The following is a 23,394-nucleotide window of genomic DNA, read 5'->3' as shown; positions in this document are numbered from 1 at the left end:
GCAGAGATCTGAGGAGCAGTCAACAGTAGTCCTCATAAATCCACCAAATTTTAAATTCCAACACAAAGAAAGCGGAAGGAAACAGAAAATACATCCATCCGGTGGAATTTCCTGCAGCACAGGAGCAATCCCGGAAGTGAAACGTAGGATATAGAATATGAGTGATTGAACGTTATATTTCCACACAGTTATTTATCACTAGCCTACAGTAGCTCCTTCAGTTTATGAGCTAAATTATGTTGGAAGTTAAAGGTGTCAAAATATGTTAAACGTGCCATTTAAAGTGACAGCTCTTGACACAATGTGAATCAACTGGGAGATTGGCAGTCGAATCAGGCTCTTTAGATTGAATTGTAATCACCACTACGCATTTTCTTGCCTTTGTTTTGATAGTGTGTGGTGTTTGGTGTAGCTTCATCGTCTGCTTTACGCTTACCTGCCAGTCCTGTAACAAACTTTCCCATGCTTTGCTAGCAGTGCAGCTGAACCATGCATTATTTATATAATTATATAAAAAAGTTTAGGAAACATTGACATTTGCAGTGTCGGAGTGAAATCTGAGCTATATTAGCTGCCACTAGCACAACACACATGAATCCCCGACCGAACTCGGTTGAGTTGCACTGTGGGTAATGCAGGCACCAGGCTTTGACAAGCAATCAGAATGTGAGGAATAAAAAAGATGACATCTCAGGTTATTTTTTTTTTTTTAACTGTCCGTAGACAATAGTTTCGTTCGAGATGAACTGCGCCTCGCCTGTAAAGCGGACGAGAGCAGGCGGCAGCAGCCGGGGGCGGTGACAAAAATCCGCTGTCAAGTCAGTGTCAAGGACAGTTTCCAGCCATTTCCAGCAGCCTTCAGGCTGAACAGGAAGTGACAGAAACACTGTGGTCCGATTCCGATTTAATAAAATGTTATCAGACCAATATATCAGCTTGTAAACAGTCTCCAGTTTTAATTATGACAGAGTAGCTCTCAAATTGCTCTACATGCAATCTGTTGCTGATTTTAATTAAAACACTGTAGATGATCTGTAATCTGAACAGATTTAGTCTCTCTGACTTCTAAACATAACTATCAGCCACAGGTGTTCTGTACAGAATAAGCATTTAAATCAGACAAATAGCAGTTAAAATCCCTCCAAATCAAAATCAATAAAAAGTTTATATAAAACGTCATCATGTTGAGTCGATTCTGAACTAATCAGCTGTTGGATCAGCTGAGAGGTCGGCATTTCCCAGCATTCCCTGGGTCCGCCTGGGTCTTGCAGTCGGTGGAGAGCAACTGCGAAGCCTGGCTCTAAAAACTGCGGCCGCCTTGATCTCGTGAGGTTATCGTTGCCCACGTGGGCATAACGTCAGAGCAAGTCGGCATCAAGTCGGACACAAATGTAACCGGCATGCATTGGGCGGAGATCGCCGATGATCGATTCTGCGCAGATCTGGCTCATCTCGAACGAGCCTAATGTTATGCTTTAAAGGTTTGGATTAGAGCACACCATCTTAAATTCTTTGTGCACTTTTAGTTATTGAGTTTTAACAATTCAATAGTGTCATTTTATTTCAAGATATTGAGGGGAGGCTGTTGCATTTTTGTCTAAAGGGGAGAGTCCAAAGAAAATATTAGCAATGCTGGGAGAGTCATCCTTTTTAAGAAAAAAAAATTGAACAATAAGGTTCAGTACTTTCATACAGTCTCTTATTTTCTTACAGCATATTTCACTGTAGTCTACCCTGAAGCTCAACACTTCTACTGTACCTGTTCACCTTCTCCAACCCTTTCTCTTCTCAATCTGTTCCCTGGCCCTCTCTGTGTGACTGGGCCCATCCAGCCACCTGGGTTGAGTTATTAATGCCCGGGGAGGCAGAGAGATGATTTCATTGCGTATTCAGGTGTGGGGATGGATGGCTTTCAGAGGCAGCCAGGGGAGTGCCGAGGATGAGAGCCTCTGTAGAGAATAGATATACCTGTCTCCTGCTGATGCATCAGGCCACACTCAGTGCAATGCAAATCAGCCACTCTCCTCCCCCTAACTGCCTCCAGTATTACTCATCCGTTCCCACCTGGATCCCCACCAGCCAGACACTCAGTCACACTAGACTCAGATGAGGCTTTCTGTGTGGAGTGGAAGAACTCTCAGGTACGGACTGTCTTCCCAGCATGGTTTGGTTCTCGTTTGTGGACGATGATACGGCAAGCATCTGTGCCTTGTCGTCATGCTGCATGTCCCAGGTGACTTTACAGGTCCTGGTGTTCATTACCCATCCTGGCTGCCAGATAATTAAGGGCTGAGGCTGGAGTTGACATTAAAGCAAAGGTTGTGAATGGTTTTGCGAAGCACGCACATCCGCATTTACTGTTTTTGTTATAAATGAGAGATTGGGTTTTAAGTGTTTTGGTCGGTGTCTCGAAATTGACTGGTTGTTTTCCGTGTCTCAGACATCGTCTTAGACAATAAGGACTGGATTATTGTTTTTTCCAGGGCCACATGAGTACACAGCTGTGTGTCATCACTCTTACTTTGTCTGATGTTTTATTTTCCTCGGAACCTCTCATCTACGTGTTATTTTTCAATTTTGACCCTAATTTCCAATTTATTTTAATGTATTATTTAAAAAAATAAAAAAGTTTGACATTTTCAGAAATAGACAAGACATTGATAAGAAGCCAAGCGGCTCTTCGTTTTTATCTGTAATCCCGGAGGCCAGGGACATCCCAGAAAATACTATAATGCTCCACAGACATGTCTCCACAGCAGGCAAACACCAGTCTTCCTGACCCACCAATAGGCCTACTGCGTAGCTGGCAGGTGAATTTTGCCCTCAGTTGCATAAAGTTAAACATTTTTAAGTTTCCACCCCTTTCCCTTTTTCCCCCTAACACCTGGAATCCCACAATGCCTTGTGAAGCCATTCACTCGTGTCCCATAGAAAATAATTGGGGCAAACTTTATGTCATGTCACGCCGTAACTTGTAGACTTTATCGAAGTGTTTTTGCAGCAGGTGTATCGCAGAGCTACATTATATAAAACTACAGTGAGGCCAAGGTAAATAAGGTTTTGGTTTTAAAACAGCCAGAATGATCCTTTAAATGACACCTTGATGTGCAGAAACATCAGTCATCATTCATTTGTAGACTTAGTCTACACAGAACAGATTATGACACATTCTGGGTATATTCTTTTATGTTTACTGCATTTACTTTTCCACTGCATGTAGGGTTGGGTGGTATGGTGATATACAGTGCAAGACTATAAAAAATGTGTTCACCATCAGAGATTTTGCGATAACATTTTTACCATGGAATTGTTGCTGTAATATCTCCGGTGTATTAGGCCACTGTGGTCAATGTTTCAAATTAATGAGCAAGACTGATTTATGACAATATTGGAGTTTTATATAGTTTTTGCATTAATGTGATGAAGCTTCTGTAGTTGCCAAACACAGACATTCCCATTTATTTTTTGTAATCCATCACAATTTATGTTTTTCTGAAAATTATATATTGACATTGTGTACATTGTCATACAATTATTCCAGGTCTGGGCCACGGGTGGGACCCTGTGGCCCAGACCTGGACGGGTCTTGTAACATGTCGAGGATTAAATTGTTTTATGCCCCCAATAAGCTGTTGTCCAGGGGCCCAACATTTCACAATTAATTTTATCACTTGAGCTAATTTACAGCAGTATTCTCACGTTCAGCTTTTTTACAACCTCTGTGATTGGATGATATTACAATTTGGTACTATTATTTTGTAATCTGATAAGTATTGCCCTGTGGTGTTGGACTCTGCTGTTTTATTCTGCTCACTCGCTATACTAATCTTTTAGAAGCCAGTGAAAAGATTAACTGCAGCGTTTCAGATCAAAGGATTGCTTTCTGTATTTAATGACAGATCATTCCTTTTCTTTGAAATATTAGAAAAGAGAAGAAAAAAATTATGATTTGGAGATTGCACTTTGACAACATTCCACTCTTTATTTAGGTGGTCTTGACTGTGGCTCTGATTTAAAATATACACAACTGTTATAACTATGGGGTATGGCTCAGCCACTTCTTTGATTTCATACTCTCCCTATTCTGCTGTGTTTGATTTATTCAAGTGGAAAGTTGTTGGAGTAGTAGCACCTTAAATAAGCTTAGGCCAGCGTCCTTTTGCTTAAAACATGCAAATAAAGGGGATGAGCAGAGACAATATCCAATGTGCATAGCTGACACCCTAATTAACAAGGCGAGGGATAATACAAGTAAACACAGAGCGAGATACCAAATCTAACATGAAGGGCTACATGTGACACTAATGACTGAGAAAGACTCACAGCTTTGATCAACTGCACATAAAACTAAGGAACATTTTTACGTATCCCCACGGATGTGGTGGCAAATTGGAGTGTCTGATAAACAAGTTGCCACCTTCTTTTGTGTCCTTATGAAATCAAAGAGGAGCTACTGCATCCATCCTCTAACAATGTGGCTCATCGCTTCCACAGTCTAAATCTGAAGTTTTTTCGGTTTGCTATAAAGTCAATGAGGTTGTGTATTAATGTATTTATGCAGTGGTTGGTTTACAGTAAACATTGAGATTAGTGTTTAAACAGAGTGACACAACCTAAAATGAATAGTATTTATATATATTATTTATTTGATCCAAGTCTGTAAAACACTTCTCATCTGACTCAGGTATTCCTCCTCACAGTGCAGGGCTGTACTACATGCAGTGCACCATCAGCCTTAGCTGTTTCCACAATGTTTCTACTGGTTTTGCATCGTTGAAACAAAACTTCCTGACTTGAATTATTCATCTAATTCTTCCATTATGCTCCCAAGAAGAGACACAGCATGTTCTTTCCATAGGCCACAGTATCTTAAACATGCAAAATGCTCGCAAGCCTGGCAAGTAGATCAGACACATCGATTAGCAGTCTTACAAAGAATTTAATGACATGGGCCCTATGATTTACATTAATGTGTTCCCTAGAATTTGTTTCTCCAAGCACAACGTATTAAGTGTTTACTAGCATTTAATGTGAAGGAGGATATCAGCTAACAACAGCATGCAACAGACCAAATTGTGAAACATGTCTCAACCTCAGCCATAAAATCTTGGCAGTGTCTGACTTTGCACTGGTCATTGCACTAAATTATGCTGTAATTATTCAGGTAAAAAATGGCCACTGACACCCCACACACCCATTGGTCCTCCAGAAGGAGCTGAGGAGGGAGTGTGTTTTGTCATGATAGATGAGCTGGATCCCTCCCGGTGTGTTGTGAGGAGATGACATTCCCGGTCAGTGCTGGCCTGGCTTCCTTCTTCTGGATGATGGGACTCTTGTAGGGAGGAGTCTGCAGGCTTCATTTACTGAAGCAGCGGGGAATAATATAGTGCCAGCGTTTGGATATGTCAGGTCCCATATCTCTGGCTGTTCTATTAGAAATAGACCCCAGTGCGGGACAATTAACCCCTGCCCTCAGCAGCAGCTCTGTACAGTAACAGCCCAGTACGGGGCAATAAATCAAACCCAGAGGGAGAGAAATGCACACTCCCACCCCTGCTGGTTGGCTGCTAGTATAACCCAATGGACCGAGCTTACATGATGGTAGATATGCTCTGATGTTATCGTATCACAATCACTGGATGTGCAAAAGTGATGTAAAAGGTCGGCTGTAGGCAAGGGCACCCTGAGTGTGTTTGTGCTGCAGTGAATACATCATCTGGAGAAAGTTCAACACCTTGGATCAACTGTTACCCTTTTAAAGCAAACAGCAACAACTTATTTGGTATATCATGCTGCGTTCTGGCAAGGCAAAAATGGTTTTCTATAGGATGGCATGTCAAGGTAAAAGGTTTTATTTATCTTATTAACAGGCTGGAGGTTTGCTGGTTGTCTCAAAGAGCACGCAGCAAGAGCCTATCTTCTGCAGCTTTACATCTAACAAATTCTATATAACGGTTTCTTCTTCTGACATTTCTTACTGTAACAATTATATGTCCATAACTACCAATTTTTATTGACTAGTAGCACCACTAATGAAGTTCCGTTAATTCAGTGAAAAATACAATGCATTTTCTAAGCTGCTTACGCAATGAAAGCCTCCAACTGACTCTGTGGTGGAAAACTAATATGAAGCAGCAGTAAAATTTTCAGTTTGCATCAGGAGTAACGGAACACAGCCCTAATACGGCTGTAGGAAAGTGATAAATAAGGCTGTTTGTGTTAAAGAAGGAACAGATATGTAGTAGGGAAACTCCAAACCACAGACAATTCTTCAACACAGCCACACTGAGCCAACACGTTTAGCGCAGGACACAGCTTGGTTTGGGGAAGGAAACTATCACTGTTTGGTCTCTGGGACCAAGCAGGGGCACAGCGGTGCGGGTCAGCGCAGTTATCCCCTGCAGTTGAACTGCATGTATTCATGGCTTGACACAGCACAGTGCAATTACAGCAAGCTACATGCAACTTGAGGAAAAACGTCCCAAAAAAGATGAACTGGGTTTAAACATGAAGCTTTTGGAGTATCAACCGTAATTTGTTTGTAGCATTGAGTACAGAGAACTGTTAGATACCAAAAGTTGGCACCAAATGCTTGATCTTTTACTAATTCTTAAATCATTTTCTATTTTAAATTTGGAAACAGGGAAACTTTGGCTAATTTCAATCAGTATTTGATGTATTTATTTGTATAGCTGTTTTTTTAAGGACAGCTTTAAACACTGATGCATTAAAAAACGATTTTGTGAACTTTGCACTGACACTATGGTATTGGTGCCTAAACCCAGATATAGTTTTGGCATCAGAAACCCTCAATAATTACCTGGCTCTGTCATAGTCTTTCATGTGTCTTCCATTTTATTTGGCCTGTAACATACTGTACAAAACCAGCCCAACAATCGCAATAACCTGTTAATGACTGGAAGCTGTGGCTATCTTATACATCGGTAGTAAAAAGAGAATTATGAATCCTCACTACAGTGAGGCTGGTGTTTTTGTCATATTGAGACCATTTGTTTAATGGCAGGTTAGAGGAAAGAATGAGCAGCAATAAAGCTGTAGACACAGGTCACCTTCAGGAGCTGCTCATGGTTATTCCCATCATTAGCATGTCGTGTCTCGTGCTGTCCTGCTCCAATTATTACTGACACAGGCACTGGTCTTATGACTGGGATGCCCACTGTTAGACTGCAATTCTCACACCGATGGACTAATGTGAAATATGGCAACAGATGCAGAACTGAAGCACATTATTCAGGACCCAAGGGCCGTTAAAGCCATAGCTATTAAATATAATTTGAAAAAATTAGCTATTTGGCACATGGAATAGCAGGTTGTGAGGTATTATGATAATCACTACATTCCCCAGGGTGCCCGCTTTCCCCAAATGTTATTACTATTCGTATGCCTTTGTGAATGGGCCTTGGGATATGTCGTCTTGTTTGTGGATGCTTTATGGGAGGGGTAATTCTCCTCAGATGCAGGGGCAATTATTGCTTTTGCTAGGGTTTGTGTTCCGTTGTGCGTGTCTGAAGTAATTATAGCTCATTGCTTGATTTGTTGTTGGTCTGAGAGCATTTGTGCATATGTGAACACATTTCATTTAATACAATTTTGACACACAGACCTGTGTGTAAGACATGGGATAGTGGTCTCTCATTGAGGCCGATATTGACCATTGAGACGCATGCTTTACATTCATGTTAAAGCATCTTCACAACTGCAAAGAGTTGAATATTTGTCTGAGAGGGCCACAAGTTGTCGTCAGTGACTACTCTCAGGGTACTATATTAATCTATAACACTATACTTATTAGAATAACCCTTGTGCAGCCTTTCAGACGAGAGCTGAGCAGCATCAGATCTGTGTAAAACCCTGGTGGCAGCAGCGTTTGGCTCAGTTGTGTTGACATGTTCACATAGTAAACTGCTTTGGTTTGAAAGGGCAGAGAGGTGGTCAGTGTGGCTGCAGGGCACATTTCATTGTCCATAAGAGGAGGAGTTTCAGAGGGAATTATAAAATGAGGCACCAATGCTTTGTTTTATTTAAGAAATGCTGTGGCAAGAATTGTTATCAATTTCATTTTAAGCATAAATTCCAACAGTCTCTGGTTCCAGCTTCTCAAGTAGGAGTACTTGCTGTTTTTCTTTGGGTTTGACGAGCAATTTGTATAAAATAATTGACAGATTAATCGATAATGAAAAGTTAGTCACAGCCCGAGTTGTTTGTTCTTAAATGTGTCTCTGTCATCTGTGAGGTAAATCTACTTCTTTAAAACTGAAAAACCATACGTAATTGTTTCTTTCATTGATGGACATTATTTAAATTTTTCTCCAGCGGCTGGCTGCACGTTCGAAGAGGATTCAGACCCCAATCTGTGTGACTTCACCCAAGGGGAGGAGGATGACTTTGACTGGCTGCTGTTTCGGACATACAGTTCACCTTATGCCAGCTCTGACCTTCTGCGAGGTGAGTGGTCTTCTCTCCTACAGTTCTGTACTTGACTGTTTTTCAGGTTGGAGCCATTTTGTGTAGTTAAGATACCTGCCGGCATGCAGATTAGACAGAGCTGACCACGAGCTTGCCTTGCTATGAATCTGAAACGCAGCAAGTAAGAGTTCATGGTGCACAAGACCAGAGGCTATTTATTGAGTCATGCCAGCAGTTGGTGTGTGCTTCGGTTTCTTTTTAAATGGTCTGAGAAATAAATTGACTTGTTTTTGAGGCAGACGTATCAGAAAAGCACGACTGTATGCAAATCAGCCTTTATAGATGTCCAGCGTCCATTATGCACCAGCTTTAATGAAGCACTCACCCCAGTTTTGTCTGCTTCCCGCTAACCCCAAGGATAATTTTATGTTAACCAGCCTCACAGGACTAATGGAAACCAGCATTTTCCTGCCATCTTGCTCTTGCTGGTGGTTGCCAGAGGGAGATGGCATGCATAGTTTATAAGGCTCTCCTCCATCTCTGCATTAACAAATACCTACAGGGATCTGTAGCAGAAATCTGAGCAGAAATATCCGTGGCAGCAGTGGGCTCTCTGCCGAAAACACGTCTGCTGTGGCAACTTGCAATATGATTAAGGAACCTGCCTCCCGCAAGTATAACCAATCATCTATGATAATGGTAATGAGAATTTGACCAATCGTTGACAAAAACATGCATCTAATTGTTCAAGAAAGAACCTGCATGTTCAGTGGTGGCAGCAATTTAACAAGCTTGGAAGAAAGGACTGATCATTAATGTGGCAGGTATAAAGATAGATAAGCTAAGAGATGTAAAGATGACAAGATAGGATACGATAAGATACTGTAGATCATTTAGAAAGAAGAAATAATCGTAGGCCTCAGGGAATACTCATCCTTTTGGAAAATATCTACTTAAGTAGCCTTTGAAAACTGTTAAAAACTTCCCGCGGGGATACATGGTTATTTTTAAGAGCTGTGTAGTTGTGATTAGTTTATTGGACAAACTTTCCTCATGTCCGCAGGCATCTATCAAAATAGAATTCTGAACATGATAAATCCCACATTTAATCCTAAACTCCTAAACCGCACCTTATTCACTTCCACATCAGCATTCAAGAGAGAATCTGCCTGCAGCCGCCAGCCGATTCACGGCAGGCGATGGGATAATTAATACTTTTCCCTTTGGGTTTAATTAAAACTTACTGCCAACTTACTGTGATACTGGGGCCTTCAGTGGAACGGACCAGCACAGGTGGAATGAGACAGGTACTGTAATCCACACACGGCGAGAAGGCAAAAGAGGCTCCGAGCATCAACTCTCGATCGATCAGTACGGAGAACCAGAAGACAAATTCGCTTTAATTTATTATCTGCTCAGCCTTCAGGCCCGCACTAGAAGCAGTGAATTACTCATGTTCTTCATGTGATTGGTGTCATTGTATATGGACAGTGGTGTTCCTTCATTAGGTACACCTTGACATTTTAACTGTTACTTATTTTAGATGATACCCTTTCTGCAGATGCTGGCATAGGAACTGTTTCCCCACCTTTATTTTCTCTCTCCGACTTAATCCCCCCGTGTTGACTTCTAACCATGTATCACATTGGGCAGCCAAGGTGGGGGGGATAACAAGAGTTTATGAGATAAGGCTATTTACATTAGACCAGTATTAACTTTGTGGGGCTGAGAAACTGGTGTCGAGGGAAGATTAGTAAACATAGCTGAGATAGCTGCAGCTTGTGGCTCCCAGGAGAAATTAGAGACTACCGTTCCCTTGAAAGAGAAAATAGTCTTGGAAAAAAGAAGACGGTGAGGTCTTAATAGGAATGGCCCATTTTTTATCACATTCCCCTTTATTTTGAATTAGATCGGAGATGTCTGGTTGCTATTGATAATCTGAAGTTCCCTCGCTGTTTTAATGAACAAGTTAGGCTTGCAGGATGATGACCTTGTAAAGGAGAATGTGTCTGCATGTCAAGTGTATTATCTCTTTTTTTTTTTTTTTTAAAGGCAGATTCATTAGCTTGGAAAGTTATGGGTCTGCTGCAGTATCCATTATATTGCTGCAGCGTGGCCTTAAGGGAAAAATCCTTTAAAGACTTGAACAAGCTAAGCTTGTTAGGTGCTGTAGTTTTCTTTTTCTTCTTAACAGGTCAAACATGCGGGACATGATGTCCAGATATTTAGGTTTTCAGGTTTGATACATCAACTGTAAACATCAGGTTCTTGTCAGCCCACCAGAAGCTAATACAGTAGGCATCTATAAAGCCTTAACATTTAGCACTGAGAAATGCATTAAAGAAGAGAGAGCAGCTTTGACAATGCAGCCTCAGCTTGCATGATCATGCATCTGTTGCTGATAGTTTGCAAAACTAGCTTCAATATTTTATTGTAACTTTAACCACAGGACAGACTAACAGCATTTCACAGTTTTATATTTTATGTATCCAAAGAGACATTCAGTGGTGAAAAAGGAGACGAAAAACTCTGAAGTGCCTGTCTACACAGTAGTGACAATCTGCTGAGGACCTGTCAGGAATGCGAGGCTTGGACAATGCACCGACAAGAGACAAAGATTAAATACACAAGGTAACGAGGGGAAAACGAGGGACAGGTGGCATGAGGGCTGAAGAACAGGTGGAACACATCAGGGCAGGGCAGACAATCACAAAGACGGGAAAACACAAGGCAGGGAGTAAAACAAAACAAGACATGACATGGGAGAACAGAGAGACTACAAAATAAAACAGGAAAAACTGCAACCAAATCCACAACCATGACAAATTCATTAATATAACAATCTACTAATCTAAGGGTGGATATTTCCTTTAAAAGACTAAAGATTTTGCATTGCACTTCTATATCGTTGGACTTGCTACAGAACCAGAGATAGCATCTATTTTATTCCACGATTCTTCTTCCTTTTTAAATCCCGGTGCCTACATTCCCCACAATGCAACTCAACTGCTTACAGTTTGGCAGGAGATTTGGGTGTGGTATGTTAGTAGTGGCTAATGTAGCATTGAGACACTGGCCTTAAGCAGCGATGAGGAGCGGGCTACAGAGGTCTAGTAAGCTCACTTCTTTGTAAAAAAATTGAATTAACTCCACACCAACAGATTCTTTTCATTGTCAACTCAGTTTTTTCATTCCCAACCGACACTGACACAAGTGACATCACTTGAGGTAGTTTATTTCATTTCACACAGCTCCCTCTGGAGCTACAAACAGCTTCATATTGTTTTTCTCTCTCACAAATACAGTGCTCCTCAAGACCTGTACACAGACTTTGATATGTAAAATCTGTGGAGTTTCCCTTTAAGTTCAGTGTATGTGAGAGCTACTGAAAGGCTCCCTGTTAAACCTTCTCTCCAAGGTGTTCGTTCTTGTTGAAGTGCCACTGAGCACACAAACACTCGCTCAGTTGTCCACCTCAGTAGTGATACAAACAGTGTCTCTTGGATGTGCAGAAATCGGGGCTTTAATCCACTTGAGTCATACAGAAATTCTGTGACAGTACTGAAATAGATTGTTGAAATATGATTTTCTTTAATCTCACCATGTGTTGCATGTTAATTTTGCAAATCCCCCTCTCTCACTGTCTTTTTTCGTGTAAAATATCTCCTGTGCTGTCCAGCTTCACACATACAGTGAAGGTAACTTTTAAAAAATGAGTGTCTATGCTTGCTTGAATCCAGCTCCATCTGTGTGTTTGTTCAGTACATCACATTGCAACAAGCCACAGAGTCAATTGATTGGTGGTTTTTATTAGCTACTAGCACAATATATCCTTATATAAATACCAACAGACATTCTAAATGGACTCTAACGTCAGATGGGACCTCAGGTCTAAGGAAGGTTAAGACTTAAATGAAGCATGGCTTTTAGCATTGTCCTGGGGTCAGACCTGGTCAACCGGCATGTACTGTAGCAGCAGGCTCAATGTAATGACCTTAGCAGAGCTAATTCATACAGTAAAATACACAGACCTCCATCTGTATCTCCGGCATCCTCTACCAGTCAGCTATGGAGGGCAATGTCATATCTCCTGGCCTTTACTATCTGTCACCTCTCACCCCTGCCTGGCCACGGGCGCACACCGCAGACCAGCTGAACACGGGTGTGTGTGTGTCATTGACAGAGTCCCGAGATTCATCTGAGTCTGTGAAAGGATGAGGCAGAGCGAGGAGAGAGATACATCTGCTTTAGGAGAGGCGTTGTTATCAGTGCTGACCAGCCATCCTCACTGGTTTAATACTCCATTACACTGCCTTCTTTCACCTCTGGCAGTCTGCTTTCGCCATATGTTTATGCAATATATATCATCTCATTTAAAAGGTCTCCATTTATTGTAAACTCCAAATTCAGTTAGTTTTGCTCTTATAACTCTGTACATTATTTAGACAGATAATATACTTTATAGCTGGTAGATTTACGGCTTTGCTTGCGGGGGAAATGGTTGCTATAGATATCCTGCACATGAGGGACATATCTAATATCCATTTTATCTGACTCATATTGCAATTGTGAATTAGATTGTATTAACTTTCTATAAATGAAACTACAGGCCTGTATTTGTGATTCATGAAACTAGATGTGATTGTACCAAGCGCAATCAGAGATTGAACTTGTGTCTACATACATTTATCTGAAATATATTAATGTAGTTATGTTTATATGAATGGTGAAGTTGTGAACCTCTGAGCAAACTTGCCAAGTTTTCTCTAGAACAAATTATTGACATATTATCAAGATATCACTTTAGCTATATACTGTACTTGACATTAATATTTCCACAATAATATTTAAGTATAATCATGAGAATCAAATGAAGCGTTACAGCTGCATAGTTGGCCACTTGGTAACAATGACAAACTGCTGGAAAGTAAATAAATCACCCTGTAGCTGCTCAAGCTAATGCTAAGTTACAGAACGTGTGAATGTTAACATAGGAGCTGCTCTACCCTGAATTCTTGAGGTCTCATTTCAGAGCTTCTAAGGTGTTAACATTCATAACATACACGTTTAAAACTATTTGTTTAAAAGTTTAACTGACAGATTTTGACAACAACTGACCACCAGCTGTTTGTCATCTATCCTTGACAACTGCCGAGCTAGCTGCTAGCTAAGAGCTAGCTAAGACGTGAGGCATTTACTGAGATAATTCATGTAAAATCCAACTCACCCAAATGATACAGAGTGTTTCTTCTTCCACAAAACAATCTTTTACCAACATGTGAAGACTGCATGTAAATCCAGAAACATATTAACAGAAATAACAGAAAAGACTCAGAGAAATAAAGTTACGACTGCTTTTTAAGGCACTGTTAATTATGTGTTAAGTTATAGTTATAAGTAAATTTGAACAGCAAATTGCAATTGCAGGTATCACCTTCATGGGAAAAGCTTGGCTTCAAGGCTAAACCCGTGCAATGATGAATGAAATTAGGGATGAGGTGAAGTGGTCTGTTGTGTACTCTCAGGGATAGTGCTGCGTCTTTTGACGATAGGAGGAACCTTTTAACATGTGTCTGGTTATGTGCTGTTGAAGAGTCTGCAGTTCTTTTTTTCCAGCCAATCCTTCCTCCAGCGGATTTCACTCATTAACACAGCTTTGGTCAGAGAGGTAGGAACTAATTAGTGTAGTAGGTAGCTGTAGTTTTTTAGTGGGAATGAAAACCTGCAGAGTTTTCCGTGGCTTAGGACCGGACACCCGTTGCAAACAGGGATAATTGCTTATGACTCATTACCTTGAGGCAAAGAAGATTATTTTTATTGATCACTGATGTATTCTATAAACGTTTAAAAGCTCAGTCCACCTGAGAAATGCCTGTCACTACACAGGAGCCTTTATAATATCACAAATTAATTAAATTGTTATTCAGGGAAGCGAGTGCCAGCTCCCTTTATGCCTCCTCAACAAGGTAGAGAGGAATCATTAATGTGAACGATAGAGACATTTGGATCAGACATTGTGCCAGCCACTAAAGCCTGAAGTTTATCTGCTGTATACTCTGCAATCAGTTTTTTTGTTCTCTGTGTTTTGCTCACCCACACACAGTCACCCATGTTATATGTAGTATGGTAATGCAGCCACCTTTTGGCTGTAGTTCCCGTCTAATTAGTGCCGCTTTAGAGGGACAGCTAGAGAGCTTTTATGTTTAAGGTTGCAGGTTTAACAACATAATTGAGCCTCGGGAAGCACACTCGGGATCATAGCCAAATAGACTTTCTAGGTGAATCACCTTAACTCAGGTGAGATGAAGTGGCCAGTCACTTGAAGCATAATGGTTCAACTCATGAAAAAGGCCATGTGGTTGACAACTGTAATTACGTTGGAGCTTCTTTGCTGCATGAATTGGGAATTTTAAATTTTGCTCACACATAATTGGCCCTATTTGACAGAATGAAGTAGAAAGAGATTCATTGTTTATCTTTCTCTTTAAACAATCTCATCACAGTTTGTAAAGGAATTAACAGTAAAACAAGCGGAACTGGAGGGTTATAGCAGCATGTGAGTAGTGTAGCTTTCTCATATTTTCTGTTGGTTTGCAACTCCGATTTAAGTGATTTTTTTTTTTTTATTGGAACAATTACATTTTGGTCTGGTGATTTGGAAAACCCAGGTTATTCAATCTTTATAAAACCATTTGGATAAAATCTAACAAGTGTCCACAGCCATGCTATTGTCTCTGTGAGGCTGTATAGCTCAGCGGTTCTTTGAGCTAAATGCTAACATCAGCATGCTAACATGCTCAAACTGGGCATGTAACATGTTCCACTCTAATGTCAGGGACTGGCATTCCAGATCAGAGCTACTGTAATGTAGAATTTTCCAATATCATTATTATTAGCAGGTTGAAAAAAAAAAAAAAAATTAGCTGCTACAGGACTGGTTTATTGCACATACCCAACTTTTGCTGACAATGATGACATGGTGGCATCAATAAAATAGAAATGGTGCAGAAAGAAAACAGAAAAAGGCATATAAGGACATGCAAGGGAGAGCAGAGCAGCTGCAAGAATGCTAGGTGGTACCTACTGTACTTTATGTAGAAGCTTTATCAACAGATACTGTGGGCCTCCTGTTAATGTCATTTATGTCAAAGTGTGGTAAATCTTTAATGAAAAAAGTCAAAAACTTGAGTCATCCTAGTTTATTAAAATTCTAGACAGCAACAGACCCTTATAACACAAAGCTCATTTTGATTTGGGATCAGAACGTTGCACTTATTTATTGGCAACTAGCTGACTTGCTATTTGAATGGTAATATTCTCAGCGCTTCGCATTATGTTAATTGTTAGGTTGACTGCCTTTCTAAAGGGAAATAAAATGTTGTGTCCCCACCGTCTGCCTATAAATGCAGTGCCCTGTGTCCTTTTGGGACCCTGATTCATACTTTAGCGGTCCCAGTGGGAAAACTGGTTGTGCCTTGAAGAATTCACTAAGTGCCGTCAGCTGGGCAACAGCATGCACCATCACACTTTAAACTTCACAACCACAAGGCATTTTATAACAATTCTGTCTGACTCATAAAACATATTAATATGCTTTGGTTTAAAACACATATCATTAAATCATCTAAAAAGTAAACTATCTGTTCCATATTTGTATCACACTGTGGCTAAGTAAGTGATGAATGTATCATTTAGGACTGAAACTTCAGCATATGCTTTAAGGATCCACCATAATCATAGGGAAAAGTATCAAATTATGGCAAAGATGAACATCCCTGCGAATCGCATGAGCTGAATTTGTATGCAGTCATTGATCCTCTGCTGTGAGACTTAATGATTTCAGTTTATATTCCTATGCAGGTGTAGTGGGTGGCAATCCAGTTGCCAGGAGGGGTTCTGAATGAAGGTTATTTCATCTCCATTTGTTGGAATAACATTGATTTGAGACGTAGGATCCTCTTGAGTTGGCATCTGGTTTGGAGACTCATTAAGTGCCTTTGGCAAGGGTCCTTCAGGGAATAACGGGGTGGGGGACAAAACATTTCATTCCCATTCCTCATGTTCCCCCTTAATCTCTCATCCATTCCTGTCATTCTCAGTCACATACTTCCTCTCAGGTGTGATTTAATTCAGCAGTGTTACCATAATAAGTCTTGTCGTGCACAACACTCTGTCAGTAATTGATATGTAGGCACTGCTTCTGGGTGGAGCCATTTGCATTAAATCGTGTTAACTGATATGATAATGAATGTGAAAGGCCTGATGCAAGCAGAATGACTAACTGGAGATGGAGGGCTATTTGAATTATACACAATAAGTAATATATTATATCAGGTCTCAGGGGTCCACGGCTCCGTCTGCATTTGTTGCCTGTCTTTTACTGGGATCAGCTCGGCTGCCTGGATATAAATAGTCTGTATCGCATTTGGCATCTCCTTCGTTATCTTCCTCATCCCCCTCACTATTCTTAATATCCGATGAGGAGGGAGCTAGAAATATGTGGAAATAGATGGTAGAAGTTAAACTAAATGACACATGATATTTTAGGCATTATTTCAACATAGGTATCTGAAAAGAATCTAAGTGACAAAATGTCTGTTATGTGCCAATGTGTTTAGTACGCTGTCCATCTCTTTGCTTTTAACCAGACAATTAGCGTCTCAAGCTTCGCCAAACTTTATTATTCTCCATTAACACAAATGAAATGAGTTATTACTGTACAAAGGGCTTGGATGAAGAAGTAACACCACAGTAGAATGAAAAAAATATGAATTTGCTGCAGTGAAGTCATTGACTTTTTAAACATTTTAATAAATACTTAGTTCAAAACATTATCGTTCTTAAATGAGTTAGAGCAGCAGTTTCCAAAGCTTTCAGCCAATCTTTTTATGGCCAAATTAAAGTAAGGGGCTTTTTGACTTACATTGGCATGCTTTGTGTTCAGGTGGCGACATAGATAAGAGGGCTTCATACAACTGTTAGCCAGAACCTCACTGCACACCACACACTGTGGCTTTGGGCAATCTGCATCGCCAGTCCAAGTGAAGCCCAGACCCAAATAAGTTTCATCATATTTCCTTTGTTTTCTTCCAGTCTGATGCCCACTCTCGTTGCCTCTTTTCCCCACTAGCCTGGATGATGAGCATATGTCCTCTTGACTTGCCTGTGCTCTCCGTTCCTCCTTTTCGGTCTCCCTCATCTCATCTTTCTCTGTCTCCCGCTCAGTTTCTTCTCCCGGTCCTTCTGGCCCAACGCATCTCTCCGTTTCTCTCGCCTCCGATTCCTCAGTCTCTCTCTTTCTAAAGAGCATTTTAGGCCTTTATTTGGATAGGACAGCTTAGACTTGAAAGGGGAGAGAGCAGGGGAATGACATGCAGCAAAGGGCCGCAGGTTGGAGTCGAACCTAGTCTCTCTCTCTTTCTGACTCCTCTTTCCTGACTTATAACTTTAGATGTCCCACCTGACAGTTTCCCTGATTTCAGCCAGTTGTGCATATTTGCGTAAATAAACTATTTCAGCTAGGAGGCATACATAGGTAACGTTAACACTAGTAATGTTCCGCTACACATACGTTACGTAAAGACAGGCTGACTGGCAGGAAGTGAAGTGCATTTTGGGTACAAATGTAAGTTTTTAATTTTAAATTTATAAAGCAAAGTTTTCAATTTTAGGTTTTTATTTCATGAAAAATTCCACTAGAAAGTATTGGTGTAGTTATTACACCATTAAATTTTTTCTCTCGCGCACCCCCTAGAGTCACCTTAAGCACCCCAAGGGGTGCGCGCACCACACTTTGGGAATCGCTGAGTTAGAGAATGATGATGATCCTATTATAAGTGGTGCATTCGGCAGCCTCTGAAATGATATCAGATATGATATTCGTTTTGAGGAGTGCCTTGTGTGCTTTTATGGCATCTGTAGGATTGCTACATTTGATTCCTCTTTCACAGGCCCAGTCATTAATGTTTTTACTGCCTCCATCAAATCTGTTCAGTGCCTCCTACCTTTAGAAATATTGACTGCAATTATCCATTGAGAATGACATAATACCGCGACTGTCTTTTGCGATCATGATCAAAATGTGGCTTCAGATGCCTGCGCTAGCCACAGCTTGAAGCCTCAAAATTGCTCTGGGAAGAAAAACAACCTCTCAATATTTCTAACACAACAAAAAACATCAGAGATGCTGGAGAGGTGGCTTGATCGTTGCATCATGACCCCAGCTTTCTCTGTGTTGTTTGTAATCGCAGTGAAGAGCATGTCCCTCCGAGGAACTCTCCCAGGTTGTTACAGCTAATGACTGCTGGGGGTTCTCCACGAGGAGCTGTCTGACAGCATTTGCTCAGATATTAATATCGGACGATGGGAACGAGGAAGATGGCACGCGCTGTAAATTGCTGCCACACAAACGCAACGCATGCGTGAGCAAACTTGGCACGGACACTGGGATGCACGCTATTACACATTCATACAGTATGCTGACGTATGTTTTGCATATACAGTAATTGATTTATGTAAGAAAACTGGAGGCGGCCATACTTGGAGAATCAGCTGCTTTGCCTCTGTGCCAGTTTATGTGAGTTTTGAGGCAATGCCATAAAGTGAAATCTGGAAGCTCTGCATCAGTTTTATTGTGACAGTACAATTATGAAGTTCCAGCTCCCACTGCTATGTGGGCTGCTTCCTTGTCACCTTGCTAAGGGCCGTGCTCTCTAACGGGAGCAATAGAAAAAGCCATAATCATAACTTCAGTGGAAACTCATATTCTTTTATACGCTTTGCTTGTAATGTTTTTCATTGCAGAGAAAACAGAGAATTTCACGAATCCAACTTGTGGGAAACATAACGTTTCAAAGTCTTTCTCATGAACATTATTTCTGAAGGGAGGCAAAGCTGCTGCTCTCTTTGAGGTGGCAGGGACAGTCTGTGATGCTCAGCTGGATGCCCCTTACACGGCTGCAAAACGCTCCCACAAACAGCTGCGGGATTTGCACATCGCTTAACCTAATTTATTTGAGGCCTCTTTGGGAGCAGAGGAGTTGGATCACATGCACCTATTTTTACACATACACACACACACACACACACACACACACACACACACACACACACACACACACACTCGCACGCACACATTTTCCATTTCATCGAGTCTGTCTCAGGCTGTCCTCAAACTGCACATTTCCACTTGTATCTCTGCTCTTCCGCAGCTTATTTCACTCATTTGCTCATTTTCTTTTTCTTTAAAATATTCAATGTCTGCCTTACCCCTTTGAGTTTTATTTCACACCCAGCTGTAGCATGATATTGAGAATGAGATGACATGGCAGTTCTGTTGCTAAGATCTGGTTGGTGCATTATGAATGGCACACAGACATGTTGCAACAGACCTCGAGTGCCAGACTAATATCTCGGCTGCGATTCTCTAGAATGGCAAGCTGTCTGTGGCAGGGCAGGAGTGGATGAGCACCAGCTACTGCTACTGCTTTCCCAACACAGCCAGCCAATGAGAGACTAATCTAACAATGCACAACAATTTCCGCTATGCACTGGCCTATCTTTTTTAATTGAATTAGGATAGGAGCAAAATAAAGCAGATATTCCCTTCGCATTTCTCTGAGCTTGATTACAGAAAGCGCAGACTGTTCAAAATTCCAGCGGCTGGGTCAGAGTTGTACTATATCCTGCTACGATTAGAGGACCAGATAACCAAGATTTATTAGCCAAACACCCCGACAATTAATTAGGAAGCGGGGCTAGACTAATCCTGTTTCCACGGGCTTTGGCGGGTCGAAACCTTCTTTACACTACCAACAAGAGCAGACGAGCACTTCAAAGACGAGGAAAGGCTTAAATCAGCTCCTACATATAAGCCTGTGTGTTGGGTACAGTATAATTACTGTGTCTGTGGCCTGTGTTTTTCAGTGCATGTGTGTAAGTATGTTTATATACTATGTGTGTTAGAATAATAGTCTACAGGAGACATTATTAATGTGTATATATATATATATATGGATGGATACATGGTCCATGCCTGTTGTTTACAGTGGCAGGGTGCAGCTGTAAATCCTCCCTCTGACGTCTTAAGCGTGAAGATTTAGCCCACTCCCCAGTTCAAAGGCTCAATGCTGCTGGCTTTCAGGCTCGTCCCTTTTTTTTTCTTCTTCCCTGAGGCTCCGCTGTGCTTCATCTCATGGAGACCTCTCGCCCTGGGAGCCTTGGCAGGTCGCGACACCACACAGACCTGTACAGTCTGCTCTCTTTGTTCCGGGCGCGCTTGGCATTTGGTCTCACAAGACCGATGGGTCTTTAAACTCAAAACAGACCAGCAAGCAGATGGCTGAAAAGCTTTGTTTTGGTTATTAGTAAGCCATCTACTTTGGGACTGGTGCTTTCTTTCATTACAAAGTCGAGCAAAAGCTTAGCTGAAGGATCGCCGGTTAGATTGGAATAACTGAAAATCATACAGAATCTGTGGTCGAATAATGACAGAGAGCGTTTTAACTAAGGGATATTTGTCCGGGCTGTGTTGTTGTGTAGTCATAGCTTATTACGTAGTGAGTTGAAGTAAAGTGATACCTAAGCATATGGTACAAAACCCATGAGAAAATATGAATCTGCTGTCATTATGACCCACAAAAAGTTGATGTTCAAATCAGAGGCCAAATATCTGCCTCTTTCCACTCAGAAAATAACCACGTAAAGCTTTAAATGAACCTGTAGTTAAAGGAGCACAGCCTAAGCTCTGTCAGGTACATTCATTGCAAAATAGACCATTGCATCAGAATGGACCACAAATAATCTTTCTCCCTCCAGCGTCATAAACATAAATAATGCTTTGTTTGATGTTGAGATTAACTTAGTGAGAGACTGGAGTGAATCAAGTATACATTTACTGTTCTCATATGACATTTCATATTTAATTTACATCTTCAAACAATAAAAGTCTAAAAAACAATAAAAGTGAGTTTTTCTAAATTATACACATATTGCCAAACATTACGGTGGTGAAATACTGTATCTTCAGCATCTCTTCTCCCAATACACAAGGAATTCATGTACTGCATGAAATAGTATAGTAAATAATTTGATCAATGTCCTGGGAAGTCCTGGTCCTTGTGGTGAGGAAGTCTCCAGTTTGCTGAGACAATTTGAGCAGGAAATACAACTTTGGTCCACAGTGGACTGTGGTTGTACTGTGCAGCCTTCTGTTGTGAACAGGGGTCATGGTGCGAATGAAGGTGTGAGCTTAAAAAAGCACATGCACGCTCAGCGAACCTTGTCTGGGTAGAAATAGGTTAAAAACACTGAGCACCAGGTAGATCTCTGCCTGTGCACCTGTTCAAACCTGTGAAACTAAGGTCTTTGTGGCTTAACAAAGTTATTTCTGAGTGCTATACTTCTGGGCTGCATATTCTGTAGAGTCAGCGGCGGCATCCTTCTGTCTCTGTCCATCTGGCTCTATTGTTGATTGCCGACAGACTGGCTGATGAGCACAGCCTGGATGTAGAGGCAGAAGAAGGGCCCTGAGCTCGCAGGAGCTCCCTTAGGCTGGGGGCTTGGCAGGGCTTTTCAGAGCTGCTCTCTCGCAAACCCTCTGGATGCGAGCACAGCAGTCTCCACGGTTGCCTAATGGCCATGTTGCTGCTCTTCAGAGTTTGGCAGTTGACAGTTTCTGATCCTTTTTAAGCAAGAGATAAAGCCCTGGCAGACAACGAGAAGAAGTAGAGTTTGAGATGTCCGACGAGATTTAAAAACTAGGAGAGTTTGGGAGAGAGTAAAAAAGGGTTTTGTGTGCTGTGTTTTATTGATTATTTTAAAGTGAGCTTTGTAAAAAAAAAAAAAAAAAAATTAAATTCCCTCATGTGCTTGCTGACAACAGAAAAACGGATCCACGGGATACTGACAAGTGCGAAAGGAATGCAATATGCTCATGTTTAGAACTTATTGTTTTCTTATTTCTCTTTGGGCCATTTACAAGGACACACTGTAGCATCAACATGCAGGTTTAGTAAATAAATTGTTTGTTTTACCATGCATTGAATGAATTGAGTGTCTATCCTGTCCGAGAGGCTGGTGCCATGCTGGAGGACAGACATCCCACTACTGGACTCTGCCTAGCCCATCATCTGTGACAGGCTCTAATTAATTCCTCAAGGTACACACAGATAGAAGAGAAATAAGTAGAGAAAAAGATTGCAAAACAGAATGTAATCCTGGGATATGAATATTTTTAAAAAGAAAATGGAAGGAAAGCAGAAGGACAACAGATTACATGCAGCGAAGGGAGGAGACAAGCAAGAGAGTCATGAGGAATGTGGAGTCCAAATTTGTTTTCTTTGTGTCTGTTTTAATCACTCTTCATTGTATTTAGAGTGCATTGTTGCGTAGGAAAACAAAGGCTCAGTAAGCACTTGGCTGTGCTGCGTTGCTGCCTTACTGCATTTCTGTCTGTTTTCTCTTTTTTTTGTCTGAAGGTTTTTCTTCCTCTCACATTGTCTCTGTTTTTCTGAGTCTCGTTGTCAGGACAAGGATGTCACACACAGACAGGCACCACAAAGAGGGCCAAAAAAAAGAGCTCTCTCTGCTCTCAGTCGGTAGAGGTAATAATCGATGGGACGTTAAACAAAAACAGAGGAAGAAAAGCACGCTTTCTGCCAAGCTTTGGAAAACAGAAACCACTTTCATGGTAAAAAAAAAGAAAAAAAAAAAGGTGTATCTCAACTGGCTAAGTTTTTCTGTTGTATACAGATCTTTCGGCAGTGGAGACTAGTGATAGATATCTTACAACAGATGATGGCCATCTATATCCATAGATACTTGTCATCACTACACCTTTTGTATCTATGAGAGCAAAAGTAGCATCTATTGTTATATATAAACATGGTGGTGTAATTAGTGGTTATAGTTTCCATAGTATTCCATTATGTTGCCAAACAACCATCTTGACACAGAGCAGCTGTTTGT

General features: G+C 41.1%; 1 protein-coding gene across 5 annotated transcripts in view; it reads left to right on the top strand.

The window, feature by feature from the left end:
• The window catches only part of ptprub (protein tyrosine phosphatase receptor type Ub), a 157,864-nt gene that overhangs the window by 35,812 nt on the left and 98,658 nt on the right, over positions 1-23,394 (top strand). For all 5 annotated transcript variants that reach the window (XM_039805644.1, XM_039805643.1, XM_039805642.1 and 2 more), the window contains exon 2: positions 8,335-8,466. In XM_039805644.1, coding sequence (XP_039661578.1) covers positions 8,335-8,466 — 132 coding nt within the window. The remainder of the gene's footprint in view (positions 1-8,334; positions 8,467-23,394) is intronic.

This window comes from Perca fluviatilis, chromosome 7 (genome assembly GCF_010015445.1).
Source record: "Perca fluviatilis chromosome 7, GENO_Pfluv_1.0, whole genome shotgun sequence".
Classification (NCBI taxonomy): domain Eukaryota; kingdom Metazoa; phylum Chordata; class Actinopteri; order Perciformes; family Percidae; genus Perca; species Perca fluviatilis.
The sequence above is the reverse complement of the archived record's forward strand: the minus strand, read 5'-3'. Positions and strand labels throughout refer to the sequence as shown.